Genomic DNA, 19,873 nt, shown 5'->3' with positions numbered 1-19,873 from the left:
GTTGGTACCCATCCAGAGGACATGATTTAATCTCTAACCTTGCTGGGCTTGGAACTGTCTGAGCTGGCCATGGTAAAGAAACACACTATCCCTCCTAGCAATAGGATATTGAACTGAGCATGCAAATGGCTGTCAGCCGACCAATTCATTTGCTCACTGAAGATGAGTTGGACAGTGGAACTGACAAAAAGATTGTCCGGCGCTCTTACCAGGTGATTAAAACATCAGGGCAGGTCTTTCCAAATGTTGGGGAAAGCCAAAAATTCAGTTTGGAAACAGAAACATTCCTCTCTGGGGCCATGTAACTGATCCTGCTTCTGTGGCCAGATAGGGAGCTCCATGCAAACCTCCAGGATATCCTGAGTGTATTATCCTATGAGAGTAGCACAGAGAGCCTTCTTCTGGCATCCTCGATTCGGTCAGGTGCTGACTCTTCCAGCAGGTACAGCCACAATGGGCACCCATGGGACTCTCAGGGTGTCTCCTCTACAGTGGCACAGCTCTGGCGCTATGGCTATGCCGCTGTAGCGCTGAAGTGTAGACACTCCCCACGGTGATGGAAGGGGGTTCCATTGATGTCGGCATCCCCCTCTCTGAGAGACAATAGCTAGGTCGCCTGAAGAATTCTTCCACTGAGCTAGCTGCATGTACAGCCTGCTTTAGGTTGACCTAGCTACATCGCAGAGGGTGCAAACATTTTCACAGCCCTGAGGGATGTAACTAGGTCAATCTAATTTTTAGGTGGAGACCCAAGCCTTAGATCTGTGCCTGGGGAATTACCTCCCCTGAAATTCCTAACCCATTGAAGCCCTAGTCCTGTGTGATTGCATCTTCCCAGTACCGTAGCTAGCCAGGCAAACTGCAAATGCCAGCGGCAGTAGAGATGCTGAGATGACCAATGGTGAATCTCCATGAGAAGTCTGTCATTTGACTCTCCATTTCTGTGTGGAGAAATGAGGGAAGATTTGCAAGAAGATGAACTATTAGTTGATCTGTTGCCAATCTGGAAATAGCTGTGAGGACATTCTGTGGAGCAGTGTGACAGAGAGGGGCTCTGCCGTCGCACTGAAGTGTTGACTGAGCTGCCAGGTTGGGACCTGAGGGGATGGAGATTTTTCACAGGCAGTTTGTATATTTCCTCTTGCCTGCATTAGTAAAGGTGCATCTGTATCCCTGCTTCACCATCACTGGATGCTAGTCGGGGAGAGAGATGTGGCCCTTAGCATGAGTATTGTTTTGGAGAAGGCTTGTACCTTGGTGTGACTGTGCAGAGATTCTGGCCCGTTGGGGGTAGTGGTTTCTGGTGCTACAGCTCAAGTGTGGCATTGAGGCTTTGGGAGAGCCCCAGCTGGGCATGTACAGAATTCACTTTGAAATAGGTAAATTGTGCTCCCCTTTGCCTTCGGGGATCTGAGATTAGCAGGGCAGTGGGTGAGTGCAGCTGCTGTGATACTGGGTTCTCGTTTGTTCTTTGTATTACTGTAGCTCCTCGGAGCCCCAGTCATGGACCAGGGGTCCATTGTGCGAGGTGCTGTACAAACACAGATCTGATCCCTGCCCCAGAGAGCTGTGCTATGGATTATTTAGAGCCTTTGGGGGTGGGGAGAGAGGCTTTCCTTTGAGGTTGGGAGGGGAGGAAGAATTAACAATCTCCTAACTCTGCAGCCTGCTTCACAGTGCTGTGGAGAGCCTCCGCGCAGAGTGAACGATCAGTGGCGCTGTGGGGCAGCCTCCTCAGCCGCTCTGCTGTGCCAGGCCTCTTGGCCCGAGTGCTGCCCGCAGGGAAAGCAGCCTGCGCTCTGAAACCAGCACTGGAATCCAAGGAGTAGGGCACAGCTGTCCCCCTCTGACCAGGTGTGACGAAGCGGGACTGTTCTTAATGTTTCCTCTGAATAGTATGGGGGTGCCTCAGTTTCCCCTAGGCAGTTCTTAAGTATCTAGGTGGCGGGATAAGGGTGTATGATCATTGCAGAGCCCTACAGGGCAGGTGTGTGCAGGGATCTGGACACAGAGAATGGCCGACACCCTGTTTCCTGGCAACTGATGGCCTGGCCCTTCCCCCCTGCTAGGTGAGAGCTAAAGGGTTGGAGAACAAAGGAATCCGGTGACCTCCTGGCCTGGGAAAGGGACAAAGCCCAGAGGAGGAGGAGGGGCTGGAGGGAGTTTCAGTTTGAGGCTGGCTGGAGACATGGAGTGAAGTACAGACGTGGTTGTCTGGCTCACTGCCCCCCAAAATGGACCCAGCTGAGGGGTCCTGTTCTCTGCACCTACAAGCTCTGTTTAGACCATGTTCCTGTCGTCTAATAAACCTCTGTTTTACTGGCTGGCTGAGAGTCCCGTCTGACTGCGAAGTTGGGGGGCAGGACCCTCTGGCTTCCCCAGGAGCCCCGCCTGAGCGGACTGGCTGTGGGAAGCGTACGGAGGGGCAGAGGATGCTGAATGCTCTGAGGTCAGAGCCAGGAAGGTGGAAACTGTGTGAGCTGTGTGTCCTGAAGACAGGCTGCTCACAGAAAGGCAACTGCCCCAGAGTCCTGCCTGGCTTCATGGGGAGCAGTTCCCGAGCATCGCCCGGGGACTCCGTGACAACTGGTGGGAGCAGTGGGATCTACTGCACCCCGTGGACGGCGCTTGCTTCAGTAAGTGACTGGAGAGCAGTAAAACGAAGGGGGATTGACGGGGACCAGACGTGCTGAAGATTCAGAGAGAGACGGTTTCAGGGGGCGGTTAACCCCTAGGAGTGTGTGACTAGAGAGAAGGACTTTTGCAGTAACAGGGTCTCCCAGGGGCGGAGGAGTCTGCAGCTCGACCCTGGCAAAGAGGGGGTGACCTCGAGAAGGGCTGGCACACTAGGGGTTCTCCCTGGAAACTGTGGGGAGCTGAGAGCACACAGGCCTGTGAGTCCACAACAACTTGGGAAGAGCGGAGTGATGGTCTGTCACTGTCTCCTTAAGAAGGACATTGTAACCCTGTGCAGAAAGAGAGGGTTGAGCATTGGAAAGTTCACCAAAGCACAGTTAATCGTGCAGCTGGAGGAGGATGGCCGCTCGAAGGAACAGATTCCTGACCCCAAATGGGGCTATAGCAGGATCTGGGAGCAGCTGGAGTAGTAGCCAGGCATCGCCAAGACTCCTGTCCCCGACCAGACGAGGGTCTTCACAATTGGGTTCCCCATCCGGGGATCGGAGATGGATGGGATTGGAGCTGAGTCCTAGAGAGCAAGAGGACTGTGAGAGACAGCAAGACCCCGAGAAAGAGCTGCAGAAGCAGCAGCAGCATGAACTGGCGGTGGTGGAGCGGAGAGGCATAGGGGACCCCCCAGGGGTGAATGGGGATAGACCCCGGGGTGCCAGTTCCACAGGGAAGCTCGAGACTAAATTGCTGCCCCTGGTTAAGGAGGGGGGGATGTGGATGCCCACCTCACTGCCTTTGAGCAGGCTGGCGATTTGAACCAGAGGGACCCTGCAGAAAAGCCCCGGTGTCTAGCTCCTTTGCTGGGGCACAAGGCCATAGACTCCGTCAGCCAGATGGGTGGGGAGGTGGACGGGCTCCCACTCCTGACCCCAACCTATATGTCTGTGTGGAGTTTCCTGGGGCCAGGACACTCGGACCTCCAGTGGGAGCAGAAGGTGATGGTCAATGGGGAGACATTCATGGGGTGGCGAGATCCTGGAACAGAGAGAACTGTTATCAGGCCCCGGGTGGTGCAGCCTCAGATGCTGAGGGGCTGTGTGAGCTGGGTGAGGGTCCCAGGGACGAAGCCCCTTGCCCTGCCTATGGCCCAGATCCCTGTGCAGACACAGGAGGGGTCGGGCTGGCTGGTTGTTGGGGTTCTCCAGGACACCAGCTGCGAGACCCTGTTGTGGGGTGACTGTGTCTCTTTGGGACAGGATCCAGGCCCTGCTCCGGTAACTGCCAAGGGTTTGAATTTGAATCCAGGGAACCAATCGGCGGAAAGGGAAATGGTCAGTGAAAATGCAGGTGACCTGGGTGGCAGGGGGGAGGAGCCGCTAGGCTCAGGCTACCTGCCTGCCTGTAACCAGACCCCTGGGGCTCCCCACCCCCCTGGCACACCGGAGAGGGGGCTCACACTGGCTCTGATGCAGTGAGGAAAGCAGTGAGCTCGCTGCCTACCCCCACTGGGACAGCAAGGGCAGCGCTGAGCACAGTGGGAGCTGAGACCCCAGCTGAGTGGGGGAGACACAGGCAGGGCAGGGGATCTGTTGGGAGTGGCAAGGTGCTTGGTAAGAAAAGTTTGGATGAGCCTAGGCAGCCTTGTGAGCTGATGGCTGTGTCTAGTCAGCAGGGTGGGAAGGCGAGGAGAGTGGAAGATGAGTGTCCCTGGACCTTACCTGTTAGCTGGGCGGAGAATTGTGACAGGGAAGGAAACGTGCCTGTGTCTGTCAGGGGTATTGACTTGCCTATGGAGGGAGCTACCCTGATCTCCAAGCAGTTGTCTGTGACCAGCCCTGTGTGCTGGGACAAGGGGAATGAGATCCCAAGCTGTGTGTCTGGGAAAGGAGAAAGTGTGTCCGGCTCTTCTTTGTCTGTGGAGCAGACAGAAGGGGCCTTGCAGCCTGTGATGGTTGAGGGTAGTGCAGTTGTCTCAGAGCTGGTTCTGGATTCAGCTAAAGCCCAGGAAGGGAATGGTCCTAAGTTTGTGTCTGCTCGGGAGAATGGCCCTGTAACTAGGTCGCATCCAGTTAGTGTCTATATAAAATCCCAGAGACCAGACAATTCTGGTGCTTGTATTTTGCCTGTTGCTAGTGTGTTGTTGGGAAAGGGTGTAGCAACTCTGTCTGATCAGGGTGAGATCCTAGCCAGGGCACAAGGAGAGCATGAAGGTGATGTGATTGTGTTACCTACTGAGGGTGTGGAAACCTGTAGCAAGAAGGAAAAGATTCCTGAACTTGTATGTGGCAAAGGGAAGGAGAATGCTTCTAACCTTTTATCTAGGAAGCCTGTCAGTTTGCCTGAAAGGGGATTGTGTAGGAATCCGCCTGATGGGCCAGAGGTAATTCTGGATGTAAGGTTTCAGAGTAACAGCCGTGTTAGTCTGTATTCGTAAAAAGAAAAGGAGTACTTGTGGCACCTTAGAGACTAACCAGTTTATTTGAGCATGAGCTTTCGTGAGCTACAGCTCACTTCATCGGATGCATAGCATATCGTGGAAACTGCAGAAGACATTATATACACACAGAGACCATGAAACAAAACTTCCTCCCACCCCACTCCCCCGCTGGCAACAGCTTATCTAAAGTGATCATCAAGTAGAGCCATTTCCAGCACAAATCCAGGTTTTCTCACCCTTTCCCCCCCCCCACACACACATATACAAACTCACTCTCCTGCTGGCAACAGCCCATCCCCCTTTGAAACCCCTCTTTATAATGCGCATGATAATCAAGGTGGGTCACCTCAAGAGTCTGTTGTTGCTCAGGAAAGTGTTCCTCTAGAGCAAGCCCTCGTTAAAGTGGGTAAGAGCAGAATTTCTGTGAGGGGTGAATTGTTGCATAGAAAAGCCCTAGGGAAAGGAATCCTCATGGAGTCTTTGCAAGCAGTTTACTGCAACTGAAGGGTGTGAAAGTGATTTAATCAAGAAAGTTTCAGTTCCTAACAGCCAGAAACTTTCTGTTGTGAATGGATCCACTGACTTTCCTGTTGAAAGATCCAGTGTGGATAGCTTTGAGAAGGTCTCAGATGGAGTGAAAGCTGTTAAGAAAGTTAAACAGTCCTATAACCAAGTGGCTGTGTTTGGCCAGCTTGTTGGGGAGAAGACCCAATCCCAGTTTGACCCCCTGGGGTTTTGGGGGTGGCCAAAGGGCACGGGCCGCATAAACCTTCCCACATGCAGCCTGCGAGTGCTATCGACCACCCCCGACCTAAGGGAGGGCGTGAAACTGGAAGGGCCTGGTGTAACTCCTAGCAAGGAATGGGAGAGATGCTGGGGCATCCATGGGAACGCTGGTGGCTTCGAACTTCCCCAGGTCACTGGCTAAAGTGACCCCGCTCAGTTCGATCTCGAAGGGGGGAGAGATGTGACAAAGCGGGACTGTTCTTAATGTTTCCTCTGAATAGTGTGGGGGTGCCTCAGTTTCCCCTAGGCAGTTCTTAAGTCTCTAGGTGGTGGGGTAAGGGTGTATGATCATTGTAGAGCCCTAGAGGGCAGGTGTGTGCAGGGGTCTGGACACAGAGAATGGCCAACACCCTGTTTCCTGGCAACTGATGGCCTGGGCCCTTCCCCCCTGCCAGGTGAGAGCTAAAGGGTTGGAGAACAAAGGAATCCGGTGACCTCCTGACCCGGGAAATGGACAAAGCCCAGAGGAGGAGGGGCTGGAGGGAGTTCCAGTTTGGGGCTGGCTGGGGACCTGGAGTGAAGTGCAGATGTGGTTGTCTGGCTCACTGCCCCCCAAAATGGACCCTGCTGAGGGATCCTGTTCTCTGCACCTACAAGCTCTGTTTTAGACCATGTTCATGTCATCTAATAAACCTCTGTTTTACTGGCTGGCTAAGAGTCCCGTCTGACTGCGAAGTTGGGGTGCAGGACCCTCTGGCTTCCCCAGGACCCCACTTGGGCAGACTCGCTGTGGGAAGCGCATGGAGGGGCAGAGGATGCTGAATGCTCCGAGGTCAGACCCAGGAAGGTGGAAGCTGGGTGAGCTGTTTGCCCTGCAGACAGTCTGCTCACAGAAAGGAGACTTCCCCAGAGTCCTGCCTGGCTTCGTAGGGAGCAGTTCCAGAGCATCGCCTGGGGACTCTGTGACACAGGCACCTAGGGATATGAGGGGGCATCATTTTGTGGTGTTTAAACATGGCCATAGCCAAGAGTTCAGCAGGATCCCTACCTCATGACTGGGTCGCTGTACAGTGTGAATGGGAAGTATGCTTCACACACGCCATGTGGCCCCGTCTAGACAGGGATTAATGCCACATTTGCCAGAGGAGTCTGACTTGCTTTAAACCTCACTCAGGCTAAGTTGGTTTGAACATAGTTTGGCCCAGTTCACTCTGGCTGACCAAGCCATGCTTAAAACCCATGTTGCCAAAACAGTCAGCCCTAGTGTGGCTGGGCCTGATCTTGCCCCAGCTTGGCTCTGACTCCAGGCCCGGGCGGGTATCTCTCTCCATGCTATGACTCACGCTTCTTGTGTCCATTTCCCCTTGGTGTCTCCCCCTCACATGCAGGAATGTGAATCTGAGAGCAGTGGTCCTTTCCCTTTGTAAGTCTTTCTCCAGAGACGCCCTGTCTCCTGCTTGCCTTTGGATTCTGGTGTTTCATTGACAGAAACTTCCATGATCCCTCTGCATGTGACACAAGGCAGCGACTCACTCTTGAGATTTCAGCTTACCTGGTAGCTAACAATGGGGGGAAACGGTCACTGTCCCGCGCTCAGCTAGTTGAGGCTTGCGAGGCAGCTGGAGGAGACTTTGCATTTCTGCCTCCCGGTTATTTGCTCTGTAAAATTACCAAGTTGTAAAAGTTGATTGAAGGCATCAGTGGGCGTGACAGCAATTAGTTTCGCTGAGGAAAAGCAGTATGTACTGCAGCCTGGTCAAGAGCACTCAGGGCAGCCCAGTCCAGCGCTGACTGAAGAAGCTGCCCCACGACCAGCTCCGCAGCTGATCCAGAGCAAGAATCTGGTTAGGGTCTGATGATGTCACCCTGCGAGTGCCAGGTATGGCACTGCACATGCAGCTCATGGGAGTGAGTCCCGTCCCTGCCTTTAGTCTCCTGTAGCACGTGTGCTGCCATCATGACTGCCTGTCCTTCCGGCTGGCTCCTGGCCTTCCTGTGCCCGTGGCTTTGAGCAGTGCTTCAGCGCAGAATCCTGTCCTGTAGTGACATGGTGAGATCAGCACCCGTTAGTGCCTTTCCCTCTGACGTATTTCATCCAACCCATCCCGTGTCCGGCATGGGGAAAGGAGGCAAAGGCCACTGAGGGAGGTGGAGTTGGAGCAGGGATTACACCTGGGGAGCTCTGGTGCCCTGTCCTGTGGTCTTCTGTAAATGGTCACTGGAAGGCAAAAATAGCAGAGCTGGGCTGATAGCGTTAAACCTGCAAATGGACCAGCTGGTTCAGTGAACATGCATCCTGCTGTGTCAGGCAGTAAGCATGTTAACCTATGTCCTGCTGTGTCTTTGTGAATGATCAGCGTGTTAACATATGACCTGTGAATTAGCAGGCAGTTAGCCCTCCTCACTGGGTGTTAGCAGGCAGGCAGCGTGTTTGGGGGGGTGAGTGTCTTACTGGGTATCTGGCATGTTTGAGTTAGCATAGGCTCAACCCACCCCCCATCCCCAATGAAATCGTAAGGCCGATGACCCATGCAGCACTGTCCCCCCAGCATCACTCATGTCTCTAGGGAACTGAGCCCAGGTCACAGCAGGGCACCAGACCACTTCACCAAAGCTTGGTTTCAGTTTTCCTTTTCAAGTGGCTGTGTGCGTGTCAAGCTGATGGTAGCGTTCAGTGAATACTTGAAGCCAGGGTTTTCGGTTCCTGCTGTCTCACTGCGCAGCCTGTGGGGGAAGGGCACATTCTGCTGCTGAACTCCTCTCCTTGGGCCCGTCTGCTGCTGCACCTCACAGCAAATCCACACTCTCTAGTTTTGCATTTGAACTTTCAGTTCTTTCTGCAGCATCAGAGATATACACACCTTCCCCCCCACCTCCCCCAGGCTGCAGCATCTCTGCTTCTTCCCAGCTGAGCCTGCGTGAAGAGTAACTGATGGCCCCGGGCTGCCCTTTTGGGTCAGATGGGCTTGCTGGGTCTGCAGCCCAGTGGCCTGGAACCCTCTTGGCATCCTGGGGCTGATACGGGTGCTTCCGTTTCCATCCTGAAACAGGAAGTTTCCAGCACCCTGTGTAGCTGTGTGTCACGCAGGCTGCTGCTGTGCAATACCAGATACCCTGGTGCGAGTCAGAGTCAGGCTACTCAGACCATGTCAGAGAGGCCACTATCCCTGGTGCCATCCTGAACTGGGGAGAGCTGGGCCAGCTGAGCTCCAGGAAAGCCCAGCCTTGGCTGCTGGCAGTTAGAAAGGCTGTTATTCCTGGGTGTTCATGTGATGGGGGTGCTGAGGTTATTTGCTTCTTTCTCTTTTATTGATGCAGCCTGGAAACCTGTGTTCATGAGGCGAGTTACTGGGAGATTATGTCATGGACCGTTAGCTGGGCGCTTCTCCCTGAGCAGGGGAACTGACTTTAAACACCCTCGCCCTGTGTTAGCCAGCAGGAACTCATGTGTGCCCTAGTTGGATTTTTTTTCAGGGAGGGGATAAGAGGACATGCCTAATTCCCCTCCCTCCCCCCCGCCCTCATGGGGTGGGAGAGGGCTTTTCTGCAACATCACTGGTCACTCTCCAGGCTGAAGCTCCCCGGCTTTGTGGAGGATTTTGCAGTTTAATCCTGACCCCTCCTGTTTATTCCCAGCCTCTTCTCCCTCAGGTGTATGAGGGCTGGCTAGGGGGAAAGCATATCTCAAGGTGGGCTAGGAATGAGTCCCAGTGGTCACACTGCAGGAGCTGGGGCGGCACTGAGTCCTGTTGGAGAAGCTGCTGAATAAAGCCTCTGGGATCCTAAACAAGGCAGAAGATGCAGGCACAATTGCCATTAATTTTGAAGGTACCTCCTAAAAATCCACTCAGGAATGGGTGCGGACCCAACACCCAGCTGCTTAGCCAGGCTTGGCCCCTCACGCCAATCCCAGCTCCTGCATCGAGCTATATTCCTGCCATCATCTGCTTGTGTTCTAGACCTTGAGTGACAGACTAGAGACTCCACCTCATGCTGCTCGTGACCGGAAAGGTGGCTCCACTCACCAGTCCCCAGCAAGCTCTTTGCAGGCCTTTGAGTCCTTCCTCAGTGGGTGACACTGGGAGGCCCAATGCTTTGTGCTCCAGCAGCACCCACTCACCCAACCACATCACTCCCACACACGTGTGCAAGCCCAGGCATCAGCACACCAAAGTATTCGCACAACTGTGTTGAGTTGCTGGAACTGGGCATGCATGGTTTCATTTACACAGCAACCTGGGCCCCGTAGAACTGCTGATATTAGAGCTGGAAAAGTCCTGTCACTGAAGCCATCTGCTCTGAGCCAAGGCAGGACTGGGCCTAGAGCCTGGGCACCAGGGACTTAGCGAATCTAGTTTGCAGTGACCCAAGCAAGGGGCTTTCCCATTTCCCCAACATCTCCGCAGCCTGGTAGCTCTCATAGGTAGGAAGTTCCCTTGATATTCAGCCTAGCTGTATCGTTCTTTGTTCCTCCCAGCTTTGCTCCTCCAAGAATCATTCATCAGGGATGGCCGGTGGGGGCAGGGGTGTTGCCTCCAGGACATATTCCAGGGTGGTGTCCAGTCTAGATTTAGGGGTGTTCCAAGCAGTGAAGTGCTCACTCTTCCCTTGGGAGACGAAACCCAGCCTAGAACATAGAATTGGCCATATTGGATCAGAGCAATGGTCCATCTAGCCCAGTGTCCTGTCTTCCATGCCAGTTGCAGAGGGAGTGAGCAGAACAGGCAATCATCCGAGTGTTCCATCCCCTGTCGTCCACTCCCAGCTTCTTGCAAACAGAGGCTAGGGACACTCAGAGCAAAGGGTTGCATTCCTGGCTAATAGCCATGGATGGACCTATCCTCCAGGAACTTACCTAATTCTTTTTTGAAGGCTGTTATGGTTTTGACCTTCACAATATCCTCTGGCAACGAGTTCCACAGGTTGACTGTGCATTGTGTGAAGAAATACTTCCTTTTGTTTGTTTTAAACCTGCTGCCTATTCATTTCATTGGGTGACCCCTAGTTCTTGTGTTATGTGGAGGAGTAAATAACACTTCCTGATTCGCTGTCTCCACACCAGTCAAGATTTTATAGACCTCCATCGTATCCCCCCTTAGTCGTCTCTTTTCCAAGCTGAAAAGTCCCAGCCTTATTAATCTCTCCTCATATGGCAGCCGTTCCATACCCCTCATCATGTTTGTTGCCCTTCTCTGAACCTTTTCCAACTCCAATACATCTTTTTTGAGATGGGACAACAAGATCTGCACGCAGTATTCAAGATGTGGGTGTACTATGGTTTATAGAGAGGCACTAGGATATTTTCTGTCCTATTGTCTCTCCCTTTCTTAATGGTTCCCAACATTATGTTTGCTTTTTTGACGGCCGCTGCACATTGAGCGGATGTTTTCAGAGAACTCTCCACAATGACTCCAAGATCTTTCTTGAGTGGTAACAATGAATTTAGACCCCAACATTGTATATGTATAGTTAGGATTATGTTTTCCAATGTGCAATATTTTGCATTTATTAACATTGAACTTCATCTGTCATTTTATTGCCCAGTCAATCAGTTTTGTGAGATCCCTTTGTAACTCTTCAAAGTCAGCTTTGGACTTAACTAGCTTGAGTAATTTTGTATTGTCTGCAAATTTTGCCACTGTTTACCCCTTTTTCCAGATCATTTATTACTATGTTGACTAGGACTGGTCCCAGTACAGACCCCTAGGGGACACCACTATTTATCACTCTCCATTCTGAAAACCAACCATTTATTCCTACCCTTTGTTTCCTATCTTTTAACCAGTTACTGATCCATGAGAGGACCTGCCCTCTTATCCCATGACAGCTCACTTTGCTTAAGAGCCTTTGGTTAGCGACCTTGTCAAAGGCCTTCTGAACATCTAAGTACACTGTATCCGCTGGATTCTCCTTGTGCTCATGTTTGTTGAATTCTAATAGATTGGTGAGGGATGATTTCCCTTTACAGAAACCATGCTGACTCTTCCCCAACAAATGGTGTTCATCTGTGTGTCTGGTAATTCTGTTCTTTACTATAGTTTCAACATTCCTGACAGTTTTCCTGATGTTCAGACTACATTTCCCTTCTCTTAGTTTGACGCCATTCCCCCTTGTGCCACTCTCTTCTTCGTTATTGGGTCCCCTTCTACCACGAATCATTCTTTCACTCAACTGAAGGCATTTAGGCTCAAATCCTCCAAGTCTTTAGGCACCTTACTCCCCCTGAAATCAGTGTGAGTTAGGTGCCTAAATATCTCTGAGGATCTGGGGCTTTATTCTTTCCATTTTCCCTTCTGGCAGCCCACCACCACCACCCGCAGAGGCCTCTGCCCAGGGGAGTCGGAGGCATGTTTCTTACTCCTGCTGTCTTGAGGCAGTTGGCAATGCCTGTGTGATTGACTCGGAAGAGAGGGAGTCTGACTGATGGGCTCTTTAATTCTCTGCTGCTCCAGACACAGAGGAGAGCCCTGCTCTTGTTACATAAGGCTCCCTAGTTCATGCAGTAGCTGGGGCACAAGGTCAGGGGTCACAGCAGGGTCAGGTGGCTGACACACACTGTAACAACAAGGTGGTTAAAATTAGCCCACAGAGAGGAAACTGGCAGCATTGTGGAAGTGCAGAAGTTTCCTCTGCGCTGCAGCCTGGTGCCGTGGGGGGGTTCTCTGCGTGCCGCCTGCCAGCCCTTTGCTCACTGTTGCCTGCCTGTCGTGCTGCCTCAGCCCTGCTTCTGTATTTCTGCTCTGCCCGCAGCCTGTGGTTGGTATACGCAGTGTATCCCATAGCAACATGGGATCCTGACGGGCGCTGCTGCCCCATCGCTTCCCCATGTGCGTTGAGCCTCCCAGTTGATCATCCGATGTGTGGGGTGCCCCCCATTCTTCCTGATATCTGAGCCTTGTGCCCTCCCGATGGGTGCTGGGCACTCAGGTTCACTGTGGTCGCACTGGAGGAAATCAGCCAGACCCCATAAATGAGCTGCCTGGTTCTGGGGTCCACGAGTGGGAGCAAGCTGGGGCCTTCTGACTTGGGGAGCAGAATCTGGGCACTGCTTCCAGTGTAAACGGAGTAAAGTGGAGCCAGAACCATGGTGCAAAGTCCATGTGAGCAAGGTACAAAAAGAAGAACAGGGCAGGGTTAACTCGTTGCTGTGAGCTTGGCCATCACAGGTTTGCAGTGGACAGGACAAACCATCGCCAAGGGTTCAGCTCTCCCAGCTGGTGTTCGAAAGGGAAAGCGGCAGGCAGGGAGAGTACAGGCACAGTGCTCTGCTATAGCAGGGGAAGGGATTCTGATCTGCCCAAGGGCTGGGGCTTGGGGCCCAGGCAGAGGGTCTGGTGCAGGGCTGGGGGCTGTGTGGCACCAGAGGGGAGCGTTCCAGGCTCCAGTGCTCTGGAAACTCCATCTGAGAGTCTCATACATTTGATAATTACCCAAGCTATTGAATTGCATCCTGGCTAGCTCAGCCCTGACAGGCTCCCTGGTTATTTTGTGAGATGAGCTCATGGGCTGAGGCAGCAGCCGAGTCCAGGAGGTGCGTGGCTTTTGTAAAATGCCCCCACCTGCTGGCTCTCAGCACCTGTGTCATTCCCCTGACAGCTGTCCGCTTGAGCCCTCCTGTTTCCATTGTGGGGGCTGTCAGGGGTTCCTGTTCTAGCTGAAATGAAGCAGCCAGGAGAGTCCTCCTCATCCATCTCCCACTTGAGCAGGTTTCCAGCTCTTGGGCAGGAATTCTGCCTGGGGGTGGGGGTCTTTCCTTCAGCTCCGAACCAGGAGCGGGCTCCAGGGGAGAGGCTGGAGAGGTGAACCCTGTCTGCAGTGCACAAGGCGTTCTGTGAGAGGTGTCGGTGCCTGTGCTTGCATTAGCCTGCCCCAGTTCTCCCTGCCCCTTGGCCACAAGCTCAAGGGCCAGACACTGGAGCTGGGCATCGGCCATTTCCTGAGCCAAAGGGGGATGAGTAACCATCCTCTCCCAGGTGCTCACTGGGCCCTGCTGTATGCATCAGCACTGCTCGCAGCAGCTGGGCCCCAGGCTCTGAGGTTTCCCTTTGGTCAGTGGCTGACTGCCACTGCTCTCTGCCTTCCCTGGGCACTGACTCTGTTTTTCTTTCTCTCCCCGACCCCCTGATCCTCACCCTGTAGGTTATTGCAGCTGACTGCAAGAGGGTCACAGTTCTGAAGTATTTCCTGGAAGCCCTTTGTGGACAAGAAGAGCCTTTGCTGGCATTCAAGGGTGGAAAATATGTGTCAGTGGCACCCGTCCCAGACGCCATGGGAAAGGAAATGGGAAGCCAAGAGGGAAAACAACTGGAAGATCAGGTACCGTGCGGGAAGAGCGCGCCTCAGCGAAGGAAGGGTCACCGCTGTGGGGCCCAGCCCCTGCCGGCCCTGCAGCTCCCACTATTTATAGCCAGGGTAGCTGTGTGTGCATTCTGCACTGTGGCGGGGGGAGCGGAATGGTGAACAGTCCTGGTCTCTCGAGTCTACTTTGCTTGTGCCCCTTCCTGCCAGTCCCACCCATGTGCCTCTGTCTTGCTCACTGCTATGAGTTCCAGATGCTGCTGTTTAATACTTAAAGGGGGAAGAGCTCTAATAACGTGCAGCGCGGGAGCCCGGCGAGGGGGATGTCAGGGTTCAGGCTCAGGATCAAGTTTACAGCCGTGGAGCTCAATGCGGCAGAGGCCTGAACTCCAGCCTCCAGCACACGCACAGGAAGAGCTGACATTGGCGCCCCCTCCCTCCCCTGCCTCTCACATCCTGATGTGATTAAGGAATTCTCCTCTTGTTTTTCTGCCCTTGCTTGTTCCTGTAGCCCTTGCTTCACTCCAGGCTCAGTGTGTGTGTTCAACGGCCCTGCCAGCCACGCTGCAGGTTGACACTTTCCTTGTGTTTAATCTTGCAGTTTGAAATGCCAGGGAACAGTGGAGAAAGGGAAAGGCATTTGGGGCTGGGGGCTGGGTGGCCCTGGCTCTGCCCATCCTCCTCCATCGGGGGCTAGAAAGACACAGAGCAGGTTAGAGTAGGGAAAATCCATCGCTGTGGGTGGCCTGCATTCGAAGAGTCCACTTAGCCAGTTCAATTGTCCCCAGAGGAGGGCTGGGTGGAGCTCAGGCACCCAACAAGAGAGTGCCCTAGCTCCCTTCAGCCCCCCTGCGATCTCAGCATGGCAGCACTGGATGTGTGTGGGAGCTGAGACCCTGACCTGCAGGGACACCGACCAGGCTGTTGGGAAGGACAGTCAGAGATCCCAGTAACAGTGGTCATAAGCCACTGTGATACACAGAGACTTGAATCCTTCTGCTCTGAGATAGAGACAGACCAGAGAGAGAGAATGACCCATCTGGAGTTTTGTGGCACAGTTCAGTGTCTGCCACTCAGGCACCCTCACTGCTCTCAGCAGGGATTTCCTGGCAGCAGCTCTAACCTTCTTCCATACCTGGGCTAAGAGACAGAGAATGGCACCCCCCTGGGCTAACCAGGGAGGCCTCTAGGCTGTCATTCCCTGCCCCTCTGGGCTAACCAGGGAGGCCCCTAGCTTAGCTGTGGGAACCTTTCTGTGAACTCCTTACGTAACCCATGAGCTTCTGCATTTGGGTCTGAGCTGAGCCTCCAGCAGGCCAACGTGACCATCCCCTGACCCTGGGCGAGCTTATTCCAAACCTGGAAACAACACTGCAGGCTGCACATCTGAACTGTGCCCCTCACTGGGGCCACCATCTCTCTACCTCTCGCTGTGGTCTGTGCTCTCCTGAGAGGGAAGTGACTCTGAGGGCTCCGTCTTCCTCCTTCCCATGGCTACAGGGTCACTCGGAGGGAAGAGCTGCTGAATGTGTGGCCCAGCCTGGTCTCAGTAAAATTACTGAGTGTGAAACGAGGAAGCATGAGGTGCCCAGTGCATATGTGAGCAGCCCCTGTGCTCCCTGAAAGCCGCTCCAAGCTGCGCTGAGGCTGGGGGTGCCCAGAGATTTAGTACACTCTGTCCCAGGCTGTCAGCCTTCGCCTCTGTTGCCAGGTCCAGGGGTTTGTTGAGACTTGAAAGCCTCACCCCCTGGCCTGGCAATTGGTGCTCTGTGTGTCCCTGAGGCTCGTCCTGATCAATGGGAAAGTCTGAGGAGGCCCAGGACCCAAAGGGCATAGTCCCATGAAAACCATCTGAGCAAACCAAACTGACCTCCAAACACATGCCATGTGGCATAAAGAGCAGGGGCTAACTTCCAGCACAGGGGCTTCCACAGGAACTGGAACCCAAAGACTCATAGACTTTAAGGCCATACGGGACCATCATGATCATCGTGTCTGACCTCCTGTACGTCACAGGCCACAGAGCCTCATCCACCCTCTCCTGTAACAGACCCCTGACCTCTGGCTGAGTTATTGATGTCCTCCCATCACTGTTTGAAGACTTCAAGTTACAAAGAATCCACGATTTACTCTAGTTTAAACCTTCAAGTGCCCTATGTAGCAGGGGAAGGTGAGGGGAGTGTCAGGGTTCAGGCTCAGGATCGAGTTTATAGCCATGCAGCTCAGTGTGGCAGAGGAACTGCCATTTCCTCCTCAGCTCCAACACACTGACTAGTCCTGAGGCCCTTCCAAGGGAATTTCTTGAAACAGGACAAGAAGCCCCCAATATGAGCCCTTCCCACCCAATTCCCTCAGGCAACTTCACATCCTTACTGGCCCGGACCAGCACACATGAACAGCCTGCTGCAGTCACCCAGGGTATCAACCACCATACAGGAGCTAGTCAGAAATTTAAATGAGTCAGCTTGTTAACTAGGAATGTGCTCGTGCAAAACCCAGAGGATGCTGTACGCCTTGCCTTGGAACCACGATGAGGCCAGAGGCCAAGTCCAATACAGAGCGTTTCTAGAAGGGTCCCACGGGGATCCATTCTCGACCCAACACTATTCAGTCTCTTGTCAGTGGTGTGGAAGAAAATATTAAATCCCTGGGGGTAAAGTTTGGAGCTGAGGCCCAGACTGGTGCAATGGTGGATAATGGTGGGATAGGGCAGTTCTTGAGAGCAATGTGGATCACCGGGGAAGCTGGGCGCCTTTGGCCAACCTGCATTTTAATGCAGCCAAAGGCTGGGTCCTCCAGCTAGGAGCCAGGAATGCAGCTCTCACTTACGGGGGGGCTGTGTTCTGGAAAGTGGGGACTCTGATAGGGACATGGGATCATGGTGGAAACCAGCTGAAGCAATGTGCTGACTAAGAGGGCAAATACAATCCTTGGCTGGATCCGCCCGGGAATATGGAGCAGGCATAGGGAGGTGATTCCACTGCATACGGCCCGTGGGAGACCATTATGGGGATAGTGCTCAGTGCTGGGGTCCACGCTTCAGAAAGGACGTGGGCCAGCTGGAAGGGCTCAGAAAGGAGCTGCAGCGATTCGAGGTCTGGAAAACCTGCCTTACGGTGACGGGAGAGAAGCTCAGCCAGTGCTAGCCAAGAGAAGAGGAAGAGTGACTTGATCGCGGTCTGTAAATACCTACCTGGAGGAAGGTCTGTGAGCGGAGAGGGCTCCTCAGTCTAGCAGACAAAAGCTGAACGAGACCCAAGGGCTGGGAGCTGAAGCTAGACAAATTCAGACTGGAAATGAGGTGCCAGTGTTTCAGAGTGAGGGAAACAGCTCACCAAGGGATGGGTGGATTCTCTGCACTTGGAGTGTTTAAATCCAGATTGGACTTCCCTTTTGAAAAGATCTGCTGTAGTGCAAGCAGAAAGAACGGGCTTGGTGCATGGAGCGCTGGGGGAAGTTACACAGGATGTAACATGCATGAGTTACACAGGAGAGCAGACCAGACAATCTAATGGTCCCTCTGGCCTTGGAATCCAGGAATTTAAGTTTCCTTCTCGAGTGGCAGAAGGCTCAGTTTGTGTTTCCAGCCTTTATTACAAGTTTTTACCTGTGTTACGGTAGCATCTAGAGATCTCAGCTGCAGTTGGGGCCCATTGGTACAGACATATGATAGGAAGCAGTCTCTGCCCCAGAGAGATTACAGTCTAAATAGACAAGGCAGAGGAAGGGTGGGCGAAAGGCAGCTGCATTCTCCCCATTCACAGAGGTTAAATAACTTGTCCAGGGTCACACCAGGAGTCTGGCAGAGCCTGGAACTGAAAGCAGACCAGCGCTTTAACCACCACACCCTCCTTACTCTAAGCCTCAGCTCTGGATTTCCTGGCCTTTCTGGTGTCACTCAGCCCTGTTGTGTTAACTGACGGTAGGTGGGGAGGAGGGTCATTTCCCTTGGTTTTTTGTTTAGTATTTCCAGAAATAGACTGAAACCTCCCCAAGGAGTGTCAGAGAGCGGCGGGGGGCTGTGTGTGCTGGGGAGGGGCCTTCACTGTCGCTGACTCTCACCTATAATGAATTCTCCTCTTCTGGTTTGTCTGGGTTTCCTGTTAGAAGGAGGATGACTTGAGGATCGAGGCATTTGAAGATGATTCTGAGGCTGAAGTCAGTGGAGAAGAGTTTGACATCAGGGAACTCAGAGCCAGGAAGCAAGCACTGGCCAGGAAAGTAGCTGAGCAGCAGCGTCGTCAGGACAAGATTCAGGTAGGGCACTTGGATCTCCGCTGGGAGGGTAGGATTCAGCTGTTCTCCCTGTTGTGTCCAGGGGCAGGGAGCTACTGGGGAGTCTCACAGAAGCCTGAGCTTTCCTTCCAGGTCACATGGGGCCCAGTCCTGCTCCAGAGGGAGTGAGTGGAAAAGCCTCCATTGGCTTCAGAAGAAAGGGGCCAGGCCAAGGTGAATGCAAACCTGTCAGAAACCCAGGGGCAAGCTAGGCCAGGCTGTCACTGTGCTGCCCCCCGTGCGAGGTCATCCTCCGGTCAGGGATCTGCACAGCCAGGCCTCACGATGTGCGTGTCAGGGGTCCAGAGCTGGGCTCTGCATTTCCGCCTTGTGGGGGATCTCCGCAGTCAATTAAAGAGCCCCCTCAGGGAGATGCTGCTGCCCATGGCTGTAACCAAAGCATCACTATGGCAACACAGGCAGACAGATAGAGATTCTTTTACTCTAGCCCTATTGAGTTCCTAGAGCTTTCCCCAGTGGTATCTTGTGAACTAAACTGGCTGGATTTGGAGCTGGGCCCTGGTTGTGAGCACACTGGCCCTTTAAGAGCAACCCCACATGCATGGCTATTGGCCACTTTGCTTTCTCTGGCCCTCTTCCTCCTCCACGCTCGCAGCCCAGATGAGGATTTCTCAGCAGAGGAAAATTCTCCCTGGTTCCCCCTCCCCCTCACCTCCGCACTCTCTAATGCCCAGGGCCCTTCACTTCCATAATTCTTCATTTTCCAGCCTTGAACGTAAGCCAGATACATCTGTCTGGCCAGATGCGTGAACTCTGCAGTCTGTGCCGAGGTGGTTGTAAAACAGGGCCGCTGAAGGCCCTACTGGGAGAGCGCACACATGTGTACCCTCCAGCTATTGGCTGGGGGCCCAGAACCACGGCACTGCACTTCCAAACCCACCCCAACCTTTCTGGATGTTTCCCCTTTTTTACAAATCCCTCTTGAGGGGCAGGTCGGAATTGTGCGGGGAGGGAGGGGCTGCCCTGCATTAACCATCCCAATGCTGCTGCAGGGATCTGGGTCACATTAATGCTACAAGGAAAGCAGCAAGTGAGACGGAGATTGGAGAGAGGGGCTGTAAATTACAGCGGCCTGAAGCCTTCCAGCCTCCCAGGGTTGTTAAGTGGGAGGTGTCAGTAAATTCCCCACTTCCCAGCTCCGTGTTCAGACACAGCAAACAGGAACTGCACGTGTTCAGGGATGGCAGTGCTTGCAGAGCCCAACCGGGCCGCTAGCCCGGGACAGCAGAGCCGTTCTCTGCCTCTGTGTACATCTCCACGCCCCATTGCACAGGGAGAGCTGGGGGCTGCCGGAGGGTGTCATGGGGTTTCTTTCCAGTGCACTCCGCCCTTCTTCCAGAGCTGCACTGGGCCGGGGCTTGGAGCCGGATGGAGGTCAGCACGAGGGCGTGGGCAGTGTCAGGGGCTGTGCAGCTGGGAGCTTAGGTGCACTTGGAGCCTGATTTTAAGGAGTGGAGGAGAGCTCGTTGGGGCTTGAGTAAAGTA

At 53.6% G+C, this 19,873-nt stretch overlaps 1 protein-coding gene across 5 annotated transcripts in view; it reads left to right on the top strand.

Moving 5' to 3' along the window:
• SMG6 (SMG6 nonsense mediated mRNA decay factor) overlaps positions 1 to 19,873 on the top strand; it is a 160,108-nt gene that overhangs the window by 126,678 nt on the left and 13,557 nt on the right. For 4 of the 5 annotated variants that reach the window (XM_037880647.2, XM_043530952.1, XM_037880648.2 and 1 more), the window contains 2 exons: positions 13,934 to 14,110; positions 18,200 to 18,349. In XM_037880647.2, the coding sequence (XP_037736575.1) occupies positions 13,934 to 14,110; positions 18,200 to 18,349 (327 nt within the window). The remainder of the gene's footprint in view (positions 1 to 13,933; positions 14,111 to 18,199; positions 18,350 to 19,873) is intronic. The other variant, XM_037880646.2, reaches the window with a different exon arrangement.

Source organism: Chelonia mydas, chromosome 17 (genome assembly GCF_015237465.2).
Source record: "Chelonia mydas isolate rCheMyd1 chromosome 17, rCheMyd1.pri.v2, whole genome shotgun sequence".
In the NCBI taxonomy this organism is placed as follows: Eukaryota; Metazoa; Chordata; order Testudines; family Cheloniidae; genus Chelonia; species Chelonia mydas.
The sequence above is the reverse complement of the archived record's forward strand: the minus strand, read 5'-3'. Positions and strand labels throughout refer to the sequence as shown.